The sequence below is a fragment of the Phyllopteryx taeniolatus genome, chromosome 21 (assembly GCF_024500385.1).
Source record: "Phyllopteryx taeniolatus isolate TA_2022b chromosome 21, UOR_Ptae_1.2, whole genome shotgun sequence".
Taxonomy (NCBI): Eukaryota; Metazoa; Chordata; class Actinopteri; order Syngnathiformes; family Syngnathidae; genus Phyllopteryx; species Phyllopteryx taeniolatus.
In genome coordinates this window covers 703,053-729,125 of record NC_084522.1, presented here as the reverse complement: position 1 = coordinate 729,125, position 26,073 = coordinate 703,053, and the positions used below count along the sequence as shown (strand labels likewise).

Below are 26,073 nucleotides of genomic sequence, written 5' to 3'. Positions count from 1 at the left end.
CCGGTAGGATCGACGTTGCAGGCTAAGGTAATCGGACCCTGGAGACTATTTTGTTTTGCTTGCCGGGGCCGTTGTAACACTAAACTGCAGAAAGGAGAGGACTAAAGATTCCAGTGTAACTCCTTTTATTTCCCATTTCAGAGCATCAATCCGCCCATCCTAACGCGCTGTCATCCCGAGGCTTGCGTCATGGCGTGCAACTCTGCCAAGGACGGAAAACCCCCGTTAGTAAGCGTGATAAATGAGGACTCATTTAGGAACTATATAACCTCCCACCGTTGATTTGAAGATCCTCGTCGGGAGCGAGTCGAGGCGCCCGAACGCGGCGCCCCCCCACCCCCCCGCGTGTCACCATCGCTCCGGTTGTTGTATCATTTTAGCAGCGGCCGTGTTCACTGCAATACAGGAAGCAGCAAAAGACAAATGATTACATCACGACATGAGGATTAGAATTCCGTAAGAGTTGATTGGATGTCAGCATTGAAAGTGCAAAAGTGAAACTCAAATGACGCAGCTTCAGTCAACAACAAAACACTTTCCACAAGGCCAATTTCAACCTCATTTCCCATATGGAAATCGTTTGTCACAGTTTCTTTTATAACATTCAAATTTCTCGGAGATGGGAAAATGTGGGTTTTCGTTGGCCGTATGCTAAATTCAAGATAATAAATACAAACATAAAACTGTTTATGCCGCGTAGTGAATCGGAGTTTTCGAATTAACTAACAGACGCTCCTACATTGGCGGTCGTGAGAGCTGTAGCAAAAAGTCTTCACACGTTTAGAAAGACAAAGGGCAAAAAAGGTAGTTGCCAGGAAACATATTTGTTTGTGCTTCACTAGAACAGACCATTGGTGTGCAAAATAAGGCCCGGGGGGCACATACAGCCTGTGCTGTTATTTAATCCGGCCCACTGCGCATTTACATGATCCTTATCTATCATTTACATTGGCGCATTTTCCTTGTGGATGATTCAAGTATCATTGGTGATTTATTCTACAAACTACTGACAACATAACTCCCAAATACAAATATCATTGGGAGACCAAAAAAGCTGACCCGGTGTTTCTAATCAAGTGTCCGTCGTGTCGGAACTTACCGTAACGGGGCAGCGGCGGGCCGGTCACCCTCCGTCAGCCGGTGGAGGCTCCTGTGGTGAGAAACACAAACAGTGAGAAGCTGACAGGGAAAAAGTGATGTTGCTCACGCTCCACGGCTAAAATGGCAATGCGTACATACGTGTCGTGTGTGTGTGTGTGAGAATGTTCAGTTATATGAACATGCATTACACTAGAACTGTTAAAATGAGGTCATATAGGTGAGGCGGTCACACTACACAAGCGCCCGAGTCGAGTTGGACAAAACAGACACGTAGGCAGGGCGGGAAAAGGCAAATCCAAATCATTTGCTTCAAAATGGCACATAGCTAAAAAGAACGTGGAGGGGGAAAAAAAAGGAAGAACCCTTTCCACGCAAAGGTCGATCCCGATCGCCGTTGACGTTTCTGACGTTATTGCTAATTGGTGAAAGTGTGCAGTGTGACCTTGGGGAATGCAGAAAAGTGTCAAATGAAGCGTGAGTGGAACCGTTCATCAGAGGTGGGAGTCAGTCACATAAAGGGAAAGTTAGTGCTACGAACGAATGCGCGGCAATTCGGATTCACTCGCGAGTCTGCTTTGGGGCGGAGGGGGGGGTAGATAATTAAAAAAAAAAAATTAAAAAAAATCCCAGAATCCTAATTTTCGCATTTGAATGAAAACGAATCAAAGTCCGCATTTTCTCCTAGAGCCGCCATTTTGACTTACTGTGCATATGCGCGGTCGTACCCGATGGCGTGGATCGCGGAGCCCTCGGGACGATAATGTCCACGGGGCGAGCGGTCTGAGGGCGCAGCTGCACGGATATTCGCGGCAGATAAATTGGATGAAGTCGTGCAAGATTCTTTCAACACGTCGGGGCAGACGACCGACGGCAGCGAGCCATTCGAGTCCCCGCTCGAGTTCAGCGAGCCAGAAGTCGTAAGTGGTGACTTCAATCTGACGTGTCGGGTCATGTGACTCAAAGCCCCCACCTCTGCTGTTCACTTGTCAAGCTGCAAGGATACGTGACAAAACTCCTGAGCGCGGCCTTCCTAAAAGTCCTCGATCCTGGACTACGGGAACAGAGCTTCTTCCGCAACGTTGGGCGAAACGTTGGCGGCCTGTAGCGGCCGCAAGGGTACTTCTGGCAACACACTCGTTTTTGGGTCGTAGGACACTGAAAAAGGTCTCGAGCATTTCGGGCTGAGGAAGCGGAACGGATCACAGTGCAGATCGACAGGTCTCGACGGCCCGGGGGGGCCGAGCGGATGCAACGCGGTCCCTTCAAAACCACGCAAACAATCACAATGCCCAACAAGACCTCAAGATGGAAGTACAATGACTGCAATACAGACAAAAAGGTTCAGGTACGCCCACCCGTCCCACAACACACCAGTTCAGAAATGCTCCATTTATTGGTACAAATGTCGTGTCGTGTACGTGTGCTACACAAACCGTCAACGTCCTTTAAAAGTTTGTCAATTCGACTCTCGTCAGGACTGCGATCCGCTGACCAAATTTGGGGCAGTCAAAGTTTGTGTCAGGAGTGTCGAGGCCAGTGATTCCCAACCAGGGTCGAGCTTGAAAAAAAGCTTGCAATTTCACTTGATTTGTCTGATTATTCATTCATTCATTACAATTCTACGTATGACAGTTGAAGGCAGATTCCATTACAAGTAAGAGAGCACAACAACCCGGCATCCGCTTGATGCCCGTCGGAAGACAATAAGTCACGGCTTCCGTGACTATTATCAGCGCTGCGTTCAATTCAACGGGCCAAATTTTCACACTCATTTGGGAGTAAATGGAGACTAGATTCTTTTTCTTTGGTAGTGGGCCTTGATTATAAAATGAGTGCCTTGGCTCTAAGGTCGGGAAACACTGGTGGAGGCTAAGACTATAACATCATTAGAAACCATCAGTCTATTTGAATAAAAACAAAAATCATCCCTCCCAAAACCCCATCAACACAAACACAGATATAAGGAAGAGATTAGCTTTTTCAAATATCCTTCAATCCCACCCCATTTATGGACAAGAAGTGAACCATTCAAAACTACAGACACTTTAAGTCAGGATCTGGGTTCAGATGATAGGCAGTAGTAGTCGGGAAAAAATAAATACATAAATAAATACTACAAATACTGTATAGCAGCTTTCACCAAGCAGTCCAGTTCAAATCACCATGACAGAATTTGGAAGGGGAAGCCATGATGGTTTTGTAAATCGTGTGAAAGACATCATCGGCGGAGACGAGGCTTTGTTTTTTGCCGCGCGTCGTCGTGCGGCGCTCTGCCGCTGTCGATATCCAGTCAGCAAAGTGCCGGGCGAGATGCGGCACAGAAAAGACCAACGAGGTAAACGTCTCTCGCTAAGTCAGCATTTGCACGGTAGGTACCGAATGTGAGGCGGCGGAGCTGCCACAGCAGTACGTGAGGACAGCGTGGGACGGTTAACGCCTGAAACGCAATTAACGGAGCCACGCTTCTAGTTGGCTAAACGGGGCTAGCCGCAGACTTGAACATGAAAATACACCTAAGAATTGTGTAGGGTAAGAACTTGTCTGCTTGGTGGAAATGGAACTGAACAACATGGTTGAATTCAGTTCGAGTGGAAAGGTATTTTTAAATCCCCCAAAATGCATCAAGATGTGAACTGCAAGTCTTTGAACAAAGCCTCCCTCTGCTTTCGTCCACTTTTACACCAAAAGGTGACAAAAGAAAGAATATTGACCAGTGACTCAGCCACTCATTCACGGTCTGTTGCGCAGCACTCCAAGCACACACTTACACACACTGCAGCGGCTAACCGGGCTTATTGGATGTACACACACAAGTTCGGTGATCTGCACTGTGATGCCATTCGGTCGGAAGTGTGATGCCAGAAGCCCTTGCAAGTGTCACCGTGACATGAGTGAGGACAGAGAAGAGAGTTATGGGACAACTTGTACATCTCGGATAAGGTAAACGTGGATGAGCACTTACCTTGCTCGCGCCGTGTTAGCATACCTCTCAGGATGTAGTGCAAACAAGTCCAGGCTTTACTGTCCACTGACTGCTGCAGAACTACTCATGGAGCAATGTAACTTGCGGACTGGGGCTGGCTGTCTTTGACAAGCTGGCCGAATTGCAGCTAACGCAGCTCGGATGACACACACACACACACACACACACACACACACAAACTGAAGCAAAGCGGGCCTCACTTCGTGGATAGGCTCAATGACGGCTCAGGTTTAGGTCTACCACGACCGGCTTTTTTTTTTTTTTAAATGATTATTTTTTGAACTGGATATGAATACAAGTGGGAGACAAATGCTCGAGGGCTGCATTCAAAACACTTTTTATTATACACCAATAACACACGACAGATATGGTATGGTATAGAGGAGTCCCTGATATTCCAGAGGTATCAAATTCCTTTTTTGTCACAGGCCACACCGGAGTGATGCGTTCCCCCTCGGGGCCGTTGTGACTGTGAAACCATATCAACGTACAATCCCCTCATCATATTACATGCGCACAACAAATTGATGGATTCGGTTTTTTTGCCACTGCTGTTCATTTTCTTTTAAAATAGGGTTTGTAAACAAACCGCTTGCAATATATCAAGTTACTAAAAGTAAAGACAAAAATGTTGGTACCGATATTAGCGATTAGCGAAACAAGTAGACGTCATTTGCTTTTGCGAGCCACATGATGATGATGATGAAGTCTCTTAAAGGCCTTGAGTTTGACACCTGTGTTGCAGACTCTTGAGGGCCAGATTGCAATCAAGTTCAAAATCTACGGGGATGAATGCTGCTGATTAGCAGCCAACCTGCCCCAATGTTGCAACATTGTTCTACAATTTCATAATACGGTCGACCTCCGAACTTAACAGTTTGGAGGTCATGCAACTCATAAGTTGCGTTACCAAAAACACTTTTACTTTAGAAAAAACACTTTACTATGATATCAACACATGAACTGCATATTTAGGGCTGGACAATTTAGAGTTTGGATTGTAACTTTGATTTTTCCCCGACTATAAAAACCTAAGTGAAGAAAACTATTGTGCTGCACAGCGTAGCAATGTACGTAGGCTATAAAAGCCCCGTGAATGCGCCTGTAGCAACTGTGACGCGTGTGGATCAATAACGTGGAGCGAGTGATTGAATTTTTGTTCCCTTATAGTTTGGAAGCTGGTAGCTTAATTAGATGTTTGTTAAAAATTAGCCAAGGCTTTCTTTACGAAGCATTTTGCTTCCGTCTGCCAGTTCTGCCTCGATTGTATTCCAAACCGTGTTGCTGTACGGTGACTGAATAAAAATACAAGTGCTACTCAAACAGAAAGAAAGGCAGCCTTTAGTTGAGAACAACTTCAGTCATCAGGACACATTTTAGCTTCAAGTTGTTGGAGGTCGACCAGAGCAAAGGCAACACGACTAATTAAATCACGTCGAGTACAGTCACAGAGTGGTGAAGGATCAAAAATGCGAGCTCATTAACTTTTGCCAGCGCCACAGCTCCCCAGCCTCCATTCGGCGTACTTTACAACGCCACGTGAGATCCCACCAGCACCCGGAGACGCCAAGACATTATGGAGGCTGTGACACATTTTCTAGCTAAGGACAGATTTTGGGAGTCAGGTAGTTTGGACGTCAATGAATAATCGCATTTATTAATCCTGACATATTCATCTTGATTTTGCCACAATCGTCCAGCCCTACTGTATACCATTTCAAGGTTGTTAGATGGCAACAATCTGACAGAACGACATTGGCCTTTTCCCAATATTTCGAATGGGGACATTTTTTAAATGTTAAGGCCAAACAGCCTCTTGAAACTGATTGCAACGTTTGGAGGGTCCGTGTGCATTTAAACAGACACGATTGAATTAACCGGTCATTTTCCAGTATGTCGGCCACAATGTGTCAAGCGAACGCTTCGCCGATGCAAAAGATGTTTGGTCGCTACTGATAACAAGGAAACTTACAAATCAATACAGTGGAAGCTCCCAAGTGGACCTGTGCAACGTCTTATTCAACCAACATTTTAAGGACACACACAAAACGTAGTTGGGAGCACCGTCAAGCAACACCTCAAACCACTGGTTGTTTTTTTATGTTTGTTTAAAACAACATTCATATTACAGGCCTGTAGCTGACTTTCGAAAAGCTCATCAAAGCTGAAATTTGACTGCATTTTGAACAGCACCTTGATCCGTTGCAGTTGGCACCCAGCAGGGCTGGCAGAGGCCACATTCCTACACTTCTCCTTCAGCCATCTTGAGGGCCAGAAAACGCATGCCAGACTATTATTCGTTGAGCATGCAATTCAATCCAACCCTTCCTGCTTGCTGACAGACTTCCATCACTTCCGACTAAATCACAACTTGATTAGTGGGCTAACTAACAGGTCACAGCGTGCGTGATAGTTAACAGTGTTGTTGTTTTTGGTTTTTGTTTTCTTCCACTGGCTTTCGTCAAGGTTGCGGCTCATCACCCCCTTCCGTTTTGTACACTAACAAGTGCCGCAGCAGCTTCAGTAAGAGACATTGGAAAGTTTGCTGATGACAGTCATTATCAGTCTCCTACAAGGGGTGAGCAGGACCACGGGCCCGTCGTCCATCAATTTTTCGCTTGGTGCGAGGAGTCATCTCTTGAGTTGAACGTGCTAAAAACCAAAAGACATGATCATTGTCTGCCTCTTCTCCACCGACAACTGTTATTGTAGGTGCTGATGTTGACATGATGAAGAGGTACAAATGTGTGTGCGTGTTTTCCAAGGCAAAATGTTTTGAACCTCATGTTGAATTTGCCTCCAAAAAGATTCAAAGATTGTACTTTTTAAAGGAAAATGAGAACCTTCCATGTTTCTTCTGAGATGATGACTCTCTCTTTTACAGAAGTTTTATCGAACGAATCTGTTCTATCCTTTCGTATTGTTGCATGGATTGGAAACGGCGGGAAACTCCTCAGGAAGTCAGCAGGCTGGGCTCGTGTCTGTCTAGAACAGACAAGTTATGAACTCAGAATCATCCACTCCATAACGAGTTTGAGCTCTTTTGCCTTCGGGCCGTCGGCTTTGGGCTGCTAGGAGAAGGACGAAAAGACTTCATGTGTCATTTAGCCCCAGTGCAATTCTTTTACTTCATGGCAATTAGTCCTTAGGTCAGACATGCAAACACCACTGGCATGAAAAAGGTGACAAAAATAACAAATCAAATTGTAGGGGGGGTGGGGTGGGAGGGGCTGGGGGTATCCCCCCCCCCCCCGCAGAGAATGTTTTTGATTTTAACATAAATTAAGCAATCTGGAAGACTGAACAGTACAATAAGGCAAAATGAACTTTCTTGACACCGCTCAGGTACATGTTGATGTACAAATTTAGGATCCAAATTCAATTGGCCTCATTGCTTTGCTTTTTTGTTTTGGCCTCCAACTTGAGCCAGGCCCATCTCCACCTGCACCTGATGCCTGCTTCAAGTTGCGCCACACGAATAGAATCTTCCTCTTTGAGCACTCTCAGTCTGGAAAAGAATGGACTACAATCATCGTCTGGTTCGCTTCATTTTTCACTCTTACCAACTTCAAAGGCTAATCCCAAATGCATCCCCCAGTTTTGATTGGCCATTGCTAAATGTTTATGTTCAATGTTGTGATATAATCCCTAACATGGCTCCGTCGCGTAATAGATGCAACTTTAACGTCCGTAAACTAATTAGATAAATGAAGACGAGCTGTACTAGCGGATCAACTCTTGTCGCCGATGTTACGTGCTCCGCGGTTCTGCTGGGACCACAACCCGCAGCACCTCAACGGGAAAATACACAAGACCAGGGCAACAAATACCACACTGGCTGATCTGATGAGCAGAAACGTAAGAGTAGCAATAGAGGATGTCCGCTCCGGAGGTGGGCAGAGTAGCCAAATATTGTACTCAACTAAGAGTACTGTTACTTGACAATAATGTGACTCAAGTAAAAGTAGTCCTCCAAAAAATTACTTGAAGAGTAAAAAGTACACAGTCAAATAATTACTCAAGTAGTGAGTACTAGTAATTTTCTTTTTTTTTTTTAACCACAGCATGAACATCAATGAAAAAATAAAATGCTAATTCTGATGTTGCTGTGTGTGGGCGTGTGTGTATGCAGTCAAAAGTACAACAAAACATCTGCAATTTACTGCAGGGTGTTTTCTCAAGTTAGAAGTGAGCTGAAATATCCATGTTTGGGCAGACAGTGCCAGACAAATACTACAATACATGAAAGCTGTTGTTTTTGTTTGTCGAAATGTAAACACGACGAGTTGCGCGCCGTTGCCTCCTTCCCAAAAGGGCCACCACATAGCCACGACAATAAGCCGGGCTGGCTTATCTAGTGTTAATACCCATGCTCGGGAGGCCCAATAGAAGACGACGTGTGAGGTCATGTGACTTTCTTGTAGTTTGATTGGCGAACTAGACTTAAACGTCACAAGCGCTTAAACTGGATTGGAGCAAAGAGCGCCAATGCGGAAAATCTAAGTCGTAGTCTCGCTCACAAAATGGTTGATAAATAAGCAATAATTGATAAAGTAGCGAGCGACATTTAGATCATTGTAATGGAGCAAAAGTAACGTGACTTCTTAACAGCAGAAGCGGCGGAAGTGTTTTTTCTGGTCACGTCAACTCCTGTGATTTATCCAAAGCTGGTCCCGAGCGCTCGCAGAATAGTCCGCCGCGGAGTAACATTCACAATTACATCTGTGTGTGGATGTCTGGAATGGATCGAGTTGCCAGCGCTGAAGGAGTACGAAACAGTATGACGACAGCGAACCCCCCCCCCCCCCCCCCGCCCTCAGAAATGCTCATGGGATCTGTACGATTCACGGAAATGGCCTATATTGAGTTCAAAACGGCGAATTTCGTCAAAAGGCGACTTATTTGCATGTATGTTAGGTTGCTCATATTTTGATAGCACTACTATTGCTTATTTGCATATCTGCACTGAGGTATTTTTTATTTTTGGCATGATCTCTTGGACTGCACACTTGTTTATGATACTGTGTACGATGTTGCTTTTATTGTGGTTTTTTTTTTTATTCTGCTTGACTTTAAATAGTCCTATTCTCACTGCTTATGTCATTTTGTACCTTGTTCTCCTGCTAATTTCTCTTTAAGGGAGAATGAGATTCTGATATTCATTTGAAAGGAGTCACACTAATAAAGTGATGTTAACACCAGACGTTAATGACTTATGAACATTCACAACACCTATTTTGAGAGAATGAGATTATGTCATACCTTTTTCATCATCCACACCACTCAAGTGCTACACACAAACTACTGCAGGTTTTTTTTTTTTTTTTTTTTTTTTTTTTTTTAAATCATTGGTTCATCTGTAGTCAGCACAGACTGAATTTCTTGCTTTGGATTGTTCTCTCTCACCTTAAAGATGGACAAACCTGTTAAAGAAAACAAACTGTACACCACACAGAACATTCAGGTTTTTTTTTTGTGTTTTTTTTAAATGCACACTTAGCTCAAGTGCTATTCTGTAAAAGACAAATGGATGATAATGTAATACAAAAACAGTTGCATGAGATGTTACCAGGCTATTTAAAGGTCATGTATATCATGCAACTTCAACGTTCAGTATTTAAGAATCCCAGCTACAATACTTTATACTCAGCGTGTTCTACCAACTTTTCATCTGAGTCATAAAACTACACTACCAAAATTGCAAGTACAACGTATGTGATCGAGCTGGTCTTGTATCGCCACTATGATGCAGTGGTGCCTCGACTTACGAATTGAATTCTGCGATCGCGCTCATAATACTCGAATCATCTTTCCCGATTGAAATGAACAGAAATGCCATTCATGCGTTTCAGCCGCCCATATAACAAACAAAAATAAATCAGAAAAACAGCACTCAACAGTAAGAACGTAAAGATCGATCATAATTAAAATCCATTCTTCATCTGCTTCAGGTGTGCGTGCCATGGCCACCAGGGGTTAAGTATAATACAGAAGAAGACCGTCCTAACTGCTCAGCAAGCTGCAGTATTAGTGGTTCTTCAGAGAGGATAAAGAATATATGCCTGTGAGTATTGTGATATTGCATGTCTACATATGTTGCTGCACTGTGTTCGAATATCTGTTGCTTAAAAGGGTTACAACGCCGTGACACCAAAGCTAGTTTTGTTAGCCTAAGAACTTTTGCATTGTGTTAGCATAAAGCTAGCAGACTTTCATCGGCCAAAGTTGAGTGCTGGTTGGTTAACTACAAATTGTCATTCTCTGTTTTCTCATTTAGTTTTACAGTAAACTCACTAGGAGTGCAAATTGAATTGCTCACCATCTGCCCCAAACTGCTGCTGGTCAAGTTCGCAGTAGCTCGTATTTGGGGAAAAATTAAAATTGTTACGTGAGGTCACTTGTAAGTCGAGGTACCAAGGTTGTAGAGTTGAGGAGCCAGTCAAGATTTCGTAGAGTGGCCTGTAAAAGCTGCAGTGGAAGGAATTACTGCACTATGATAAAATAAACCCAAATTCAATGTTCCCCAAACACTTAAAAAGTAGAACACGAAAACCACGAGACCGACACAGTTTCCATCCATCGTTATGCGTCCACTCAAGTTGTAGTTTTTTAGCAGATCGGTTGCTTGTTAGCATTTCACCTGGTCTCATTAGGCTTTTGAAATGATACACTACTACTGGGCTTGAGAGCAAAATCCTTTTAAGTCGACAGATGCGCATTGTGCACTGAAGTTGGCATCTTTTAGCAGAGCAATTGCATACATAGGATTTTATCAGGTCTTTGGAGCCTTTTTGGAACTGTACAGGACTACTTGACTACCGAATGATCTAAACATTGGGGACATACAAGCTGGTACTGGAACCACAATCAACCCCTTTAAGTGAACTTGCGTGTTCAAGACGACGTTAACATAAAAATTGTCATGCAAGTTACCTACCAATTTTCCATTGCCGCTACATTGACTCCAAAGCCAAATGCAGCCTGACAAAATTTACCATCGCATCTCGCTTGAGGTTTAATAGCTTTGCTAAAGGACTACACAGCGTCAATTTCCTCCACAGTCCAAAACCTTTATAGTCCGTCAAACCTGTTAAAGAAAGAATGTAAAGAGCACATCAAAGTAACATTGCAGAAAATACTACATGATATCCAACTGCTAAAACATAACTATAATTTACTTGGTGTAGAGCTTATGACAGATGTACTTGTAATGTTCCTCTCCTCTGTTACTGAATCCCTTTCATGGACCATACTGGGATCGAATTGATTTCAAAGTTGAGCAATTTAAGAAATAACTGATAAGACGTCCTAAAATGGGCACCAGTTACGGATCGCCCACCAAACAAAGGTCAGATGACAAAGATGTTATGGGGTCAGTTAAAATTCATATTTGCATTGTTTATATGTTATGTAACACATGCACGTAACTTCCAGCAAGCTTTCAGCCATACTCTAGCTAAAAATTTGGTTTTTAATGACACATATTGGGCCCTCCCCGAACGTAGCCGAAGCGCAAGACACCAGGGTGTAGTTACTCTAGCCACCGCAAGGGCTATTGCAATTGACACAAACAGCGCGCTACACGCTATACGCAATGGCGAGCAACGTGTCGGAATATGAGGAGGGGGAAGGAGTTCGACGTACAGGAGGACCCAACTGAGTTTGGCATCTTCAAACCGTACGTTTGAGTCGATCAGGAGGTCGGAACAGTGACGAGGACGAGCAGCCAAGTAGCAGCTGTACAACAGAAAAAGAGTGGCCACTGGCTCCATGTGACGCTATGTCAAAAGCTTGTCGTCTTGTTATACAGTCATGGCTAAAAATAATATTTTAGCATGACTATACGAATCATATATGCATATAGGTTTCAGTGACACGGCACAGGCTTTTCCATAGTATGCAGTATTCCTATATATTGTGTGCCCCTCGCTTGAGTAGCGGTATAACATGCCACACAGAAAGTCTTTGCCGTGTCTGTTGGCTTGTCATATAGGCAAAAGTACAGACGACAGTACTAAAAGTACTGCGTGGGTCTCTTTTTCCTACTCCCCACTGCATAGTAACCATAACAGAGTCGTAGGTATATACAAGGAAATATTCACCTCTGGTCTGCGCCGCTTCGCTGCTGTGAGATTTAGTTCTCTGACTGGCGATTGAGGTCCCGATGGCCGTCGAAAACATTGTTGGCACCGCAGCTGGTTTCAGCCTCTACCTCTGTATCCAATGCTTTCTGCCGAGTCTTTCTCAAAACACGCTGCTTCGAAGTGATTAGCACAGAGTTTGGAATGCTTGCTAAGCACCCGGCGCTAACCCCGTTTCTTCCACTGTCGATTACGTTCCCTATCCACTGGTCACGTATTCCTTTTTCAATTGGAAAGCACCCCCCCCCCCCAAAAAAAAAAAACTCTTGCCACTGCCTGAACTATTTGTACAACCAAATGCCACAAAATAAACCATTGTGACATCTTTAAATCGTACAATAACAAATATACAAGGACGGCGTGAACAGCAGCATGGAACAATGGCACACAACGCCGAATGATCAGGTCGTTTGGCTCGTGTGACGTCACAGCGCCGGATAGAGTCGAAGAGCGGAAAAAGCAGAAGGCGCATTCTGAATCATATTTATGGATTTAACTGCTGTATATCTGCTATATAATCTCTTCGAAATGGCAGATGTGGTTCGTAAAGTGGATCTCGAGTTATCAAGAAAATGTTTCAATCTTTGTCCTCTGACCTTTAAAAGGGGAAAACTAATTTTTAAAATGGAAATGATAACTACTTAAACACTTGTGCTGTCCAGCCATCGCCAACACGTGCTGGTTTCAGAAAATAACATCAAACGGGGGATGGACAAATATCAAATATATGTTACATTTCCAAAACATTTTGAATGGATGAGCTTTGGAGATGAATGCAGCCATGATGGCGGTACAAGTATGTTAGTGGGAGGGTCTTTTACCTTTTGAAAGAGTTACACAAGCAAATGCCACAGTGGAACAACCAATCCTGGAATGTCCAACGTGGCGCTGATCTGGTCAACAGACGACGGTTTGTCAGTTGTCCGATGACATGCTCCACCCAAAGCGCACTACTTCTTTAACGTTCTTAAGCCAATGAGATGATGAGCAGTCGTTTCCTGCGTGTGTACCTGGTGTATCTAATCAACCAATGGGTGTTTTTTGAGAGCATCTTCAAAGGCTGCCAGAAACACAGACTCTAAACACAGTCTTTATTTAGATGAGACGAGTAAAGAAGAAGAGTCGATCGCCGCTAGGATTATCTTGTATTCCAGTTAACTTTATATATATATATATATATATATATTTTTTTTTTTAAATTGCCATCGTAACTGCATATATCAATACAGATTCAGGTTTCTGGTCCCACAGCTAATAGTTAACAAATACACGTCATCGGACAGCGGCAAATAGGAAGGCAGCACTAATAAGTACTACCGATTAAAGGCTCTACTGCAATAGATCACCTAAGAATCTTAAACTTTAAATACCTCCAGTTGTCAATAAATGTAAAGAGCGTACCGAGATGGAGTAAAAAGAAATGTAGGACAAACCACGTCCTTAGCAGGAGGAGATGAACTTCCACTGTCTTATGCAATCTTCTGATTAAGCAACCAAGACAACGTTTGCGACTGAGTCGTCCTCTGGAGAATGTCTTGTCTTCGTTAATGCAGCCAGTGAAAGGAAGCATGGCACAAAACAGATGAACATTCTGATAAAGGCATACGGGTACTTTCTCACAAAGCTTCCAAGTACACAAGACAGCAGTTTTGACTGCACTTTAAGAACCGGAGGACCACGGTTTGAGTTACGCTTCAGACCAAAGTGAAAAAATGGCAATGGCAAATGTTCGACGCTAATCAGCTTGCTGGCGACTGCCGAGGTGCCCTTGAAAAAGCTCAAGTGGCGCAGCGCTCTTTGCGCACCTCCATGTGTGTGATCTGGTCCCCTGTGTGGTGTGCGGTAAAATTGAATAGCAAAGTTTTATTTGAATTTCCCCTTAACGGGATTATGACGACTAGGAGAAAAAATAAAACTATGATGTCTGTTTGACCTATATAACTGCTCTTACAGCTTATACTCATGTATATGGTATAACTGCTTTCCTTGGGCAGTCTCTAAAGTTTGACGATGAGTAATAGCTTGCAGCACTGTCAATCAAGACAGTGGACATCGAATTAGGTTTGACCAAATCTGTCATTTCATGCCAAGTGTGACACAAATGGAATTCCTAATGGCTGCTATCAAGTTGTACAACAGTACCACTACAGCTGGCCGTTCACTGGGCCAGTCAAGCCTGAACATCTCACTTTGAAATCAGGTCATGTCAGCCATCGTTTGTTGCGTCGTGTGTACAGGGAACAAGGAGAGATTGGATCGGTTGTACGACGATCGGATGAATTTCTGACTTGTCAGGAATTCGGCTACACCAAGTGGATTTTCCGCGGGGATCAAAAAGCTGCTGCTCACCTCTTAACTGGAACACGGAAGAGGGAGCACATAAGTCCTATTTTGCCTGTGCACATTAGCATTCATTTGAATATACTGCTTTTTGATTTAAAATCTCAAAATGGTCTCACTCCGTCTTACCTCTCTGAGCCGCTCCCCATCCCTACGCTCCTGCCCGACGCCTCGGGTCAGCTGACCAGCTGCTCGTGGCGGCATACAGGGCATAGGAGGCTTACTGTAGCTGGTCCCATACGACAGAACGACCTCCCGGTGCACATTCCACAAGCCCCTTTACTGTCCGTTTTTAAAACCCCTTTTTATTCCTTGGCATTCAACGCGGCATGGTACTCGAGCACTTAACTGTTGTGTCTTAGTTGTTCTATTGTCTATTTTTTGTCAAGTATGTTCTATTGTCTTATGTTGCATGCTCAATTTGACAATGTGAGCAGTCAAGCCTACTCTACTCAACCCTAAACCGGCCTTTTCACTGCCAGCATTTTAAGTTACCTGTGATTGTTTTGGTCAAAGTGGGCTGGAAAAGGAGAGAATGTATTCCCAGGTTAATTGACTACCCTCTCTCCAAATATGAATGAATAGGGAAAAACTAATATTATAGATACTGTATATTATAGTTGAGTCGATTATATGAGTTATGCAAAATATCTCTTTGACTACCCTTGCTACAGAAAGATTTAATACTTGGGTCACTGGAGTACGAGTAATGCATTTAAGCACTAAATAAAGTTAGCGAGATAACAGAACCTAATGACAGACAACCCCGGCTCGTCTGTCCCAAGTCTTGTTGCATGAATTGATGACGCCTGGTCGGACGAGCAACATCTTCTCAGACAACCAGAACGGTTAGGTTGCGATTGATTCAATGCCCTGAGAACGAAAGAGAATATTCGCAGGCAGAACCGAATGAGTTATTTTTGTTGACAGCCAACTGCTGCTTGACTGTTTTTGAACAATGCAAGAATAAATATTAGGTTTGGCCAAATTGAACCCATTTGTCTTTATTGTAACACATGCTTTTGAACTGAACGGCACAAACAAAGCCATGGAGAATTGAGAATCAGAAAAATCACAATTCACGACGAATCACAACACAGTACAATCTAGAAAAGAATTATACAGGGATCAAATACAGCTAACGGGAAACCTAACCTTCCTATACTAATGACAATACAAAATAAAAAGAGTACACTGACTGAAGTGTCAGAATAAAATGCTGGAACATTTGGAACTTAAATACAAACTGAGTCATGATATTTGTGGTTTTAGGAGAATCTGTACAAAAACGCTGCAGCGACGAGCGTCAAGGGACAGCGTTTAAAAACGAGCTTTCTTAGCGGGACCGTCAAACTCTTCGCGGACCCTGCCATAAGAGCCGTTACCAGGACCCATTCCTCGGGGGCCACCCTGAGTGAAGCGCTCGTTGCGCTGTGAAGGGCAATGTGCCGGCGAGGCGGGCGAGAGAGGTGGTGTTCAAAAGGGGTCGGGGGGCAGTGCGCAAGCACACAGTTCATGTCCACGTGGAGGCAGATGTATGCATGTGTGTGTGTGTGTATGTATATATATATATATATATGTATATATATATATATATATATATATATATATATGTATGTATGTATGTATGTATGTATGTATGAATGTATGTATGTTTAGAGGTTTTAAGATCAACAAAAGCAGCAGGCCACACATCCGAAGAAACCGTTCGTTCCAATATGATGGTCCACAGGTGCCACAGGTTACATACGGAAAAGGAAGAGAGGGTAATGCTTTCGTTAGTCAGTGGCTCCCTCACAGCCTCGGCACTGCATGGCAAGCAGACGCTCGAGTCGCTAACTTGTCAGCTCGACGACAGTAGGACCCCATGAAATCCGCCCAGTGGCAACTACGCCGAAAGAACCTACACGATTGAACTAAAAATTATCGAAAAATTAAGGAGCTACATTAAAAGCGCAACACGGAGTTCAAAATGTGAGTTTCCTGACTTGCAAACGCTCTAATAAAGAGCCGGTCATATCGAGTGAGACTCACACAAACTGGCTACAGTGAAGTTTGGCGAAAACAAACAAGTCTGCAACTGAAATAGGAAAACTGAGAAATTCAGTTCAGGTATTTATCAAAATGTTATTAAAAGTCCCTGTAAAGTGAAAATAAGTTTCTAAATTTGACACCACAAATTTTAATGATTAAAAAAAAGTTTTAAAAAGTAAATAAATAAAGCCATAGTTAGACACTATCAAACGCAGTGGGCGTGTTCACCGAATGGGCTAAAACCATGTCCCCCTCACTGTTAACTGTCAATCAAATTTCACTTCTACAACACGGAAAAGTGGATGCTACGTCTAGTATTTTCTTATGCCTAGGCTACACATGACTGCACGCGACAATGAGGCGCTCTACAGCTCCCACAATAGCACCAAGTCAATCTTTTATTTTTTTTTATTTTATTTTTTTTACCTTGCTCTTCCGCCTTCTCCCGTTGACGTGCACGCACTCACGACCGACAATGAGCCACCCTAAAGCAGCCGTGCCAGCCTCAAGCCAGAGTCCACAAGCTGGCTATCAAGATGGGCTTTAAGCCACCACCCCATTCTACCTTCCTTTTTTTTTTTTTTTTTTTGCATGACGTTCACACACTCCCGGCCTACAACGAGGTGCTCTAAAGCGGCCACACCAGCAGATTAGCCAAAGGGAAGATGGATTTTTTTAGGTTTAGGCATAGCTAGCAAGCTAACTACACATCACAATCACGCCAGATAACCACTGATGTGAACAAAGGTGATCAATTGCTTATACGGGGGGGGGGGGGGACCATGGGTCACTGGGCCCAGTTTTAGCCCCCTCCCCCACAAAATCTGAAAACCGAAAGGAGTCAAAACAGATCAACTCTATCCTCACGATTGAATACTACATCGTTCACAGTCTTTGCTCAGTTTCAGGAATTAGCTTTAAACGTATAAAATATTTAGATACTAATGTCAGAATTCACTTTACAGGGGTCTTTAACGAACGGCTGCAATACTGAGCTGACATCTTTTGACAAATAACGACACCTTTAAAATGAATTTGTGTAAACAAAGCCAGATTTCATAGGGTCCTACAATTATAAAAAGTTGGGGAAAAACAACTTTGTAACAGAACTAAAAGAACTAAACCTCTGACAAATGAAGAAATATGCTTTTTTCCTTCCAAATTTATAAAGAGTGCAAATTATTTGTTGTTATGTTAGAAAAGCTTGTACTTGTACAGCATGGACAAAAGGCAGAGTGCAATAGAAAAGCTTCAGTCTGCTTTTGGAGTCATTATTCTCTATGGTATACTATAGGGCTGCAACTATTTATCAATAAAATCGATACAAATCGATAATTAAAAAGTGTTGGCTACAAATTTTATTATCGATTCGCTGCGTCGCGCAATTATGACATCAGTTAGCACACAGGAGTGGAGCCACAGGCTGCCGATTCATGGGCATGACATATTTGCATCCCTAAACCAATCAATACGCTGAATTTGGATAGTATCGGCACAGCGGGTTAATGATTGGCTCCTGATTAACCAATCACAATCAAGTCCTGATGCTTTCAATGCACACATAGGAAGACTGGAGGGACAAAGGCTGCCTATATTCCAAGTCAATTTAAGTGCAAATTTTTTGTCAAAAATACACATTTATGCTCACGACTGCCAAACGAAGCTGCTCTCAATATAGACTTATGTCTGTCAAGTGACAATATTTGAAGTTATTTTGAAAGTATATCACGTGATTTACCTTCGAGGATTTTTTTTTTCCCCCCCAAAGTCGCATGTGCCACCCAGTGGACATCCATGGAAAGGCAGGGTGAGAATTATTGGGAGAATATTAAGCAGACACATGATTTTCATTGGTAAAGTATGGTGTCACTATTCATGATTATATTTTTTATTTTTATATTTTCCACTTCATGTTCTTGCAGTGCATAAAATTAAAAGATCTCCTTTAAACATTTGGTAAATATAGAATTAGAATTGCACGCCTTGAATTCAGAAAATGTGTAGCATGATAAGTGGTACATTTTGAATTGTATTTTTTACTTTTTAGATCTGAACGGACTGCGTAAGAGGTCAACCGTGAGAATGTGATTGTTTTGTTGCCAGATTCCCAGAGACCGCCTGGCGGTGGTGAGGTTACGGCCACGCAAAACATGAATAATATCTTACATAGCAGCTGAGACCGAGGAGACGGACACTGTAGTGACAAGGATAAAACAATATATTTTTAAACAGATATTGCATAGCAAACATATGTATGTTTTTTGTGTGGTTGGTCCATGGCCTATTGTAAAGTTATTTGACCTCAAGGTTTAGTTTTGGGATTTTTTTTTTTTTTTTTTAATAATAATGTATTACTTTAAGAGCTATGGGATGTTTAAACAACCATTTTTGTACTGCCAATATGAAATAATGTTCTGCTTTGGAATAAAGGGATGGAAATTTAAACGTTTTTTTTATATCCAATTCATCGATTAATCGGAAAAATAACCATCGATTAATCGGAAAAATAACCAACAGTTTAAATCGATAATTAAAATAATCGTTAGTTGCAGCCCTAGTATACTGCAAAATGCTCCCGCAAATGTGGGCCATTGATTCCAAATGATATTTGTATTCACATTCATTTAACCTTGTGAAAAAGTAGTCCTCGTAAGAGTATCTACATTTTTTTTTTTATTTGAATAGTGGTACCTTGAGATATGAGTTTAAATTGTTCAGTGACCATGCTCGTAACTCAAAATACTTAACTGAAATCATCTTTAATAAGGAAAAAAGCTCTCTAATATTGCACATAAAAAAACTCTGCTACATTTCTTTTTTTTTTTTTTGCTTCAATTCAACGTGAATTGTGCTGCTGCTTCTGGTGTGCGCGCCATCTCTAACTGGGGGCAGTATATCGCAGACATACGAATATACATGGAGAGGGGGGAGACGTGACAACTTCTCAGTAGTAATATTGGTTCTTTGCAAGTATATTATCTGTCTACATGTGTTGTTCCACATTTGTGTTCAAATAGTAGTTGCTGAAAGGTTTATAATGCCACAACACTGATGCAATTCGATAGTCTGTCTATGGCGTTTTGCACTGTTACCTATGCAGTTGTGTTAGGTTTGACAGCCAATTTCAACTGGTTGTTGCAATAAAAAATTTATTCCATGTGTCAAATTGCAGCTTGCAGTGGGAGTCGAGTTCACTCGTATCTCAAGCAAAAAAAATAAAAAATACCAAACGACGACTCATAACCTCAAATCTCAAGAACTCATTTGTCGGGTCACTCGCATCTCAAGGCACCACTGTATAGTTTGAAAAATTGCTCAGATGAAGAATCATCAAAATTCAGAAAATTGTGTTGATGAAGAAATTGACAAAAGGCAGATTTTTCAAATGAGGTGTTGCACATTTATACTGAGCGCTGTAGATGACCAATATTATTCATGGCAGAAGGCCTCAGAAGACAAAGTCACAAGTGTGACAAAATATCAAAAGTGTAGAACCACCTCAACGTACTGAATCACAACCTCATTTTGCACCAACTCGCCATGTTCCGTATTAAAATGCACTTCATTTGCAGGTAGAAAATCATGCCAGAGTTGCAGGCTACAGATATTACTTAGAATACAAACAAGCCAGAAGAATAAGACCAAGGGACATTTCAGTTGCGCATCCTTCTGAAGTAAAAACACCCGAGCACTTGAGTCACAAGGCTGTGCCTGTCCCCCAGGAGTTCATGATCGTAAGTCGCGTTTTTTGGGTGGTTTGGCCGCCAGCCTGCACTAAACACAATACAGTTGATCAAGAGGGTGAAATAAATGTCTACTTGCGTCAGAGTAGTGAATTCGTTGCACAAAAACACAAAGAGGTCCACTGGCTTTCTTCTCATGACGGATTATGCTTCGATCAGACTGAACAATTGAAACGAGTTTGAAAAACACTGGTCAGTGCCAAGAAAAAAGTGCCTGTCCAGCTCACAAGAGACAGGGCTTGCAGTAGTGATCCACAGCACAATATGTGTGATACGACAGAGCAGTTTAAGGTTTTAGTGCAGGCTGTCAGTCAGCTTTAAGCTTAACCACTGAGAACAAAACTGAGGGGGACTGGCTTGCCAGTAATAATAATTTAAACAAGTGTATTATGTAACAATCTTATCTGCTAGAATCAACAAGCAGCAAGCGTGTGGACATGATGTCTAGGACCCCCACCCCAATCCCACTAAGCCAACGTTTGAGGCAAGTAATGCGCTCCAAGTCATCTCCCGCTGGAGGTAACGCCAGACACAAGACACGACATCAACTACCGATCTGGTGGAAAAGAGGATACATTACCATGTCATTGCTCATCTGGCTTCCTGGAGACGCTCCCATAGCCTGCTGCCCCTCAAATCCCATCCCACTCATGGAGAAGTTCTGTGTAACGGCGCCAAAGGACATATCTGAACGGGAGAACATCAGCAGGTCAAACACAAAGCACCTGGGCATTGTGGCTGCAGCTGTCAAATACTTTTACAAACTGATTATTCTACTGATTAATCAGATAAAAACTGATTTTGCATTAGTAAACAAGAAAATGTGCGTGTAAGGTGCCGTAGCCTCACGTTCTACACCAGGTATTCTCAAAGTGTGGTAGGAGTACCACACTGACTGAATTACAAACCATTTAAAACATGGTGAGTGACACGGGAGTCAGCGAATGAGAGTGTAGAGTTGGCTGCGGTATACTCAGTTTAGCTGTTGTCTGTTAACAAGCTAACGGTTTGCCAGTCTGCATGTTAAAATGCCTGGGTGTCAGTCGTGGCTGGCAGCTCGTGCATGAATGTATCTATTACGTTTTGTTACAGTTTGTTCAAAAAAGTGATTGCGGCTGTGTCTATCCTTGTCCACTTGTGCGGGCATGACGATAAGTGCGAACTAGCGGTGGTAGGCCAAGTTCGAACTAGCTACCATCGATACCCTGTGTTGGCAATCGTAAAAGTGCAGTTGTGGTACATTGACAACAAATGACATTACAAATGATTCCAAACATTCTTTGGCTTTTATGGACTGCTTCCTTCTGACTCGCTGCCATTGCGCTGACTTGTTTTTATACTGAGTGTTACGCAAGACTGCAGTGACATTAACCCGTGTGGAAAGATAATCACTGCGAAGCGTCGAGGCTTTTTTTGTAATAAAATTCTGAGTTGTTCGAATAACCATTTCAGCCTTAGCGGCTGCATATTGGACAAACAGACAAACAAAAAAATGGTACTTCTAATGTTGACATGAAGCATTTGCCTTTCATTTGCCTTCCACATTGGATGCTTCCCACTCCTTTTTTGGTATTTATATAATTCTAGACAATGCACACCTTTATTAATCAATATCAAAAGAAATGCTTGCACCAAATTTAGCAGAAAGCTCATTTCAATCTGTAACCAAGACCTTAATGAGTACTGAGCATAATTGAAGAACATGAACACACAAAACAGAGAACGAGAACCTACCTCCCATGCCCATTGCACCACTAGAACTCATTCTCATTTCTCTCTCCCTCTGGAAAAATTATTCGAGAGTTACAATCAATTTAAAATCATGTTTCAGTCTTCATTTGCCAAATGTCGAACTCACGTCCATGAAATTGCCCATCCTGTAGTTCTCCTCGCGCTGGCGACGCATCTGTTCCTCCATCTCCCGCTTGCGAAGCATTTCCTCTTCTCTCCTGCGACGCTCCTCCTCTTGTCTGTCCACAAAGAGATGACGCCTTTAGCATGAGCTGAGAAGCGTACTTGGCCAAAAAGAGCACTCGCTTCAACCAGCTTAACTTCAGTACCTCAACTGCATCTCCTTTCTCTTTTGCATCTCCTGACTGTGCAGCTCCTCCATGCGCCGCAGTTCCTCCTGTCTCCTCAGCAGATCTGGAAAGTGATGTGAACTTTAGCTGGAGGGGAACGCCATGGTCGAGATCGGACGTGATGAAGCCTCGACGGTCTTACCCTGGCGGAGCATGTTCGCCTGATGCTCGTGGTAAGCGTCCTCCATCTCACTCTCGAGCTTCTCACGAGCCTCTTGCATATTCTTCTCCACCTGCTGCCTCTGCTGCTTCTCCATTTCATCCAGTGACTTCCAGCGCTTGGAGTACTCGTACTCGAAGGTGCCGGGGCGAGCAAAGCGCGGGGGCTCCTCTCGCTCTCTGTTGAGAGAACGCACGGAAGGAAGGAAGGAAGAAAAATGTTGAAACTGTGGATGTATATTATACAAAGAGGATGGAGACAAGAAGATTACAAAGGGCGTGCTTACGCTTGGTATCTGGGGTTCTTCTGTGCCAACTTCTCGGGAAGCCCGTCTTCATCGTCACACTGCTCAAGAGGCTCCACAACTACGGGCCTCGGTGACCTGCCACGAAAACACAAAGATACTTTCTTCTTTCGTGTTCCCTTCAGTATACTTGATTGTTCCAAAGGCAAAATTGTCTTGAAGCGTAAAAACAGAGTTTAGAAAGTGATAATAAAGATAAACGAATCAAAATGGATGCCATGTACAATCAAGAAACAGAAGCATTCCTTTTGGATTGAACTTACGAGGTGAGCAGAAAGACGCCCTCGTTGCACCGGTCCAAGGCCTTTCTAGCAGCGGGCTTGGAGGCAAACTCGACAATACCCTTTCCGGTGGAGCGCCCGCGGTCGTCAACAATGACGACGGCCCTCTCAACCATCCCGAACTGGGAGAAGGCCTCCTCCAGGAGCTCGTTGGACACGAAAGGGGACAGGTTCTTCACGGAAAGGGCCGCTGAGTGCGTGGCGAAGCGGACGCGGAGGCTTCTGCCTTTCATCGGCAGGTCGTCCAATTCGGCTTTCGCTATCTCGGCAAGCGCACGAGACTCCTGCGAGAAATGCATTCAAATACTTTAATGAGGGTCAAACATTAACATTCGCGATAGTCCCGTTTATTCTTACCAGTCGGATGAAACCAAAGCCTTTCCCTTTGTTGATGAAGACCTCACTGGGCTCTCCATACTTGGAGAAAATCTTCCTGAAATGCTCCTCAGTCATGTCACTGGGGAGGTTGCCGATAAACAGGCGGCATCGTTGTGTGTATGTTTTCTCGCCGGGTTTCAGCAACATGGACAGTGACGCCTTGAACTCCTGCTAAATATGGAAAAACAATAAGCCGGTGTTAAAACAGAAGACCCTTTAAGCTTCAAACTGTAACTGAATAGGAGCACAAATAAGTGGGCGATGACTCATTTTCTTCGCCGCCATTTTTACGTCTCTTCGAGGTAACATTCGACCGTTGCCCGCAAACAAACTCGACTATTCATAATTGTGTCAATGTTGAGCAAACAAAAAAACACACACACTATAACGAGCAGATTAATATCTAGGTAAAATACAAGCGTTATGCAAGTTTATGACGAAGGATTTCGTATTTTTTCTTAACACAAGATGGCGGAAAAAGATGGCACCAAGGTGGGTGCGTTTGATTTGACCACCACATACAGAGCGGTGGTCGACACAAGGGGAAAAAATGCAATACGGAACGGGTTCTTTACAGCACCGCCCTGTCGGGGTGCTCAGTTAAACAAATTGAATAGGCTTCAGTACATTGATTAAAAAGAACGACAGCCATTTTCGATGTTTAAGATCCTTTTAGTGTTTGCGTGTCACTTGAAAGACGCTAGTATTGTGTCAAATGTGAGGGGAAATTCCAAAACCAACCTTTGCTTGACTCTCGTCTGAGCTCATGCCCGGGGCCTCCTGCTGCTCCGTCTGCCCTTGCTCCGGCTTATTAACAAACTGAGGCCCCGTCTTGGGACCGGGCCTTTGATTCTGTTGGTTCTGCTGCGGGCCCATCCTCTGGTTCTGGTTCTGTTGCTGCATGCCTCCCCGCTGGTTCTGCTGATGTTGATGGTGGCCTCCCCGCAGGTTCTGCTGATTTGGATGCTGGCCTCCCCTCAGGTTCTGCTGATTTGGATGTTGGCCTCCGCCCCTCTGGTTCTGTTGATTTTGCTGTTGGCCTCCCCTCTGGTTCTGTTGGTTCGGCTGCTGTCCTGCCTTCTGGTTCTGTTGGATCGGTTGCGGGCCTAGCTTCTGATCCTGTTGGTTTTGCTGCGGCCCTGACTTGGGACTCATGAGCGTCGATGGATTTTGCTGCTGTTGTGGCGGCGGCGGCGGTTGCGGTGGTGCGTTAGCATTTCCACTTGGTGACTTGAGCTGCGGGTTCTTGGCGGCCTGTTTCGGCTGGGGCGATGTGATTTCTTGCTTGGGCTGGACCTTGGTCTCCGTCGCGGGGGTCGTGGGCTTTTCTTGCTCCTGCTGTTTGTCCATCGGGCCTTTCATGGTGAGAGCCGGCCCGGGGGTCGGCGGTGGGATGATTGCCAAGCCCTGGTTGCTCTGTGGCTTCTGGGGACTCGACTGCTGTCCTCTGTTGAAGTTATTGTTTCCTCCCCGGCGATTCTGGTTCTGGAAAGGGTGATTTCTGAAATTGGGGCTTCCCATTATGCTACCCCGCATGGGACCGCCGACTGCACCACCTCGGCGAGGCTGAAATTGATTCATCCCCATGCCGCCGCGGTTATTATGAAATCGAGACATCGATCCGTATTATCGAATATGTTTAAAATAGCACAAACTAAGGGTTGTGAAGGTAACACGCAACGCTCTCCGTGGCTTTAACGTGTCAAAAATGGCGACGACGGTTGAGCTAAAAGCCTTCTTTCTTCCTCGGAGACAATGGCCCCGCCTTGACATCTCATTGGTCATTTTCCCTCCCCTACCACTCATTGGTCCAGTTTCTTCCTCTGATACGTTTCACCCACCCTAAGCACTTCATTGGTCCATTTGCGAATGTAGGCGGAGCCATTTCGTTTCATTGAACCGTTACAATAACAATACAACATTATTGCGCCCCAAAATATATATTGGGCATTTGTTGAATAACGATAAGCTGCGAAAGTAGCCTCGTGTATATACTTGCTTAGTAACTAAATACAGTCCAAGTAAGTGGAAAGCTGGCCTTTAACCCTTTAATATAAAAAGCAGTCAGTGGTTCTCAAACATTACCACCTAAAAAGACTTGGTCCTCCATGTACTACCATAACAACTAACAATAAAATACAATAGCATACTAGGCGCACGCTAATCGAAACGAGGCAGAAGTTGTGCTGTTTCTAAAATGTGTATTATCGTTGTAAGAATTATGTACAGTTTAAACAGCACTGTACTCATAGGAAAATGAAAACAAACAAGTGATTTTATTGAACTGTGTCGCAGACAAAAGCTCAAGTGGTACCGTTTCAAACTTTTAAGAATCGCTTAAATAATTGATTCCTTGCATCAGCACGAGGCCCCGTAGGTTCAAATCTCACCCTGGGCCCTCCTGTATGGCGTTGGCATGTTCTGCCTGAATTTTCTCCAGGTCATCTGGCATCCTCCCACATTTCAAGAATGTGCACGTTAGGTTAATTGAAGGTCCAAATTTCGCCAGGGTGGCGACCAGTGCAAA

General features: G+C 43.6%; 1 protein-coding gene across 8 annotated transcripts; it reads right to left on the bottom strand.

The window, feature by feature from the left end:
- Nucleotides 1-108: 108 nt before the first annotated feature.
- On the bottom strand, nt 109-25,311 carry sfpq (splicing factor proline/glutamine-rich). 8 transcript variants are annotated; one of them, XM_061759209.1, is made up of 14 exons: nt 24,288-25,310; nt 23,526-23,717; nt 23,151-23,452; nt 22,870-22,965; nt 22,566-22,762; nt 22,403-22,487; nt 22,201-22,312; nt 22,077-22,125; nt 20,923-21,029; nt 4,088-15,996; nt 3,870-3,968; nt 1,100-1,150; nt 277-395; nt 109-202 (listed from the first exon to the last, which is right to left on the bottom strand). In XM_061759209.1, the coding sequence occupies exons 1-10, from the start codon at nt 25,161-25,163 to the stop codon at nt 15,886-15,888; spliced, it is 2,127 nt and encodes a 708-aa protein (XP_061615193.1). In that variant the 5' UTR covers nt 25,164-25,310; the 3' UTR covers nt 109-202; nt 277-395; nt 1,100-1,150; nt 3,870-3,968; nt 4,088-15,885. The 8 variants fall into 8 exon arrangements, with proteins under 8 accessions (XP_061615193.1, XP_061615194.1, XP_061615191.1 ...); XM_061759210.1 differs by having other exon boundaries at nt 3,911-3,968; XM_061759207.1 differs by having other exon boundaries at nt 3,870-15,996.
- Nucleotides 25,312-26,073: the final 762 nt, after the last annotated feature.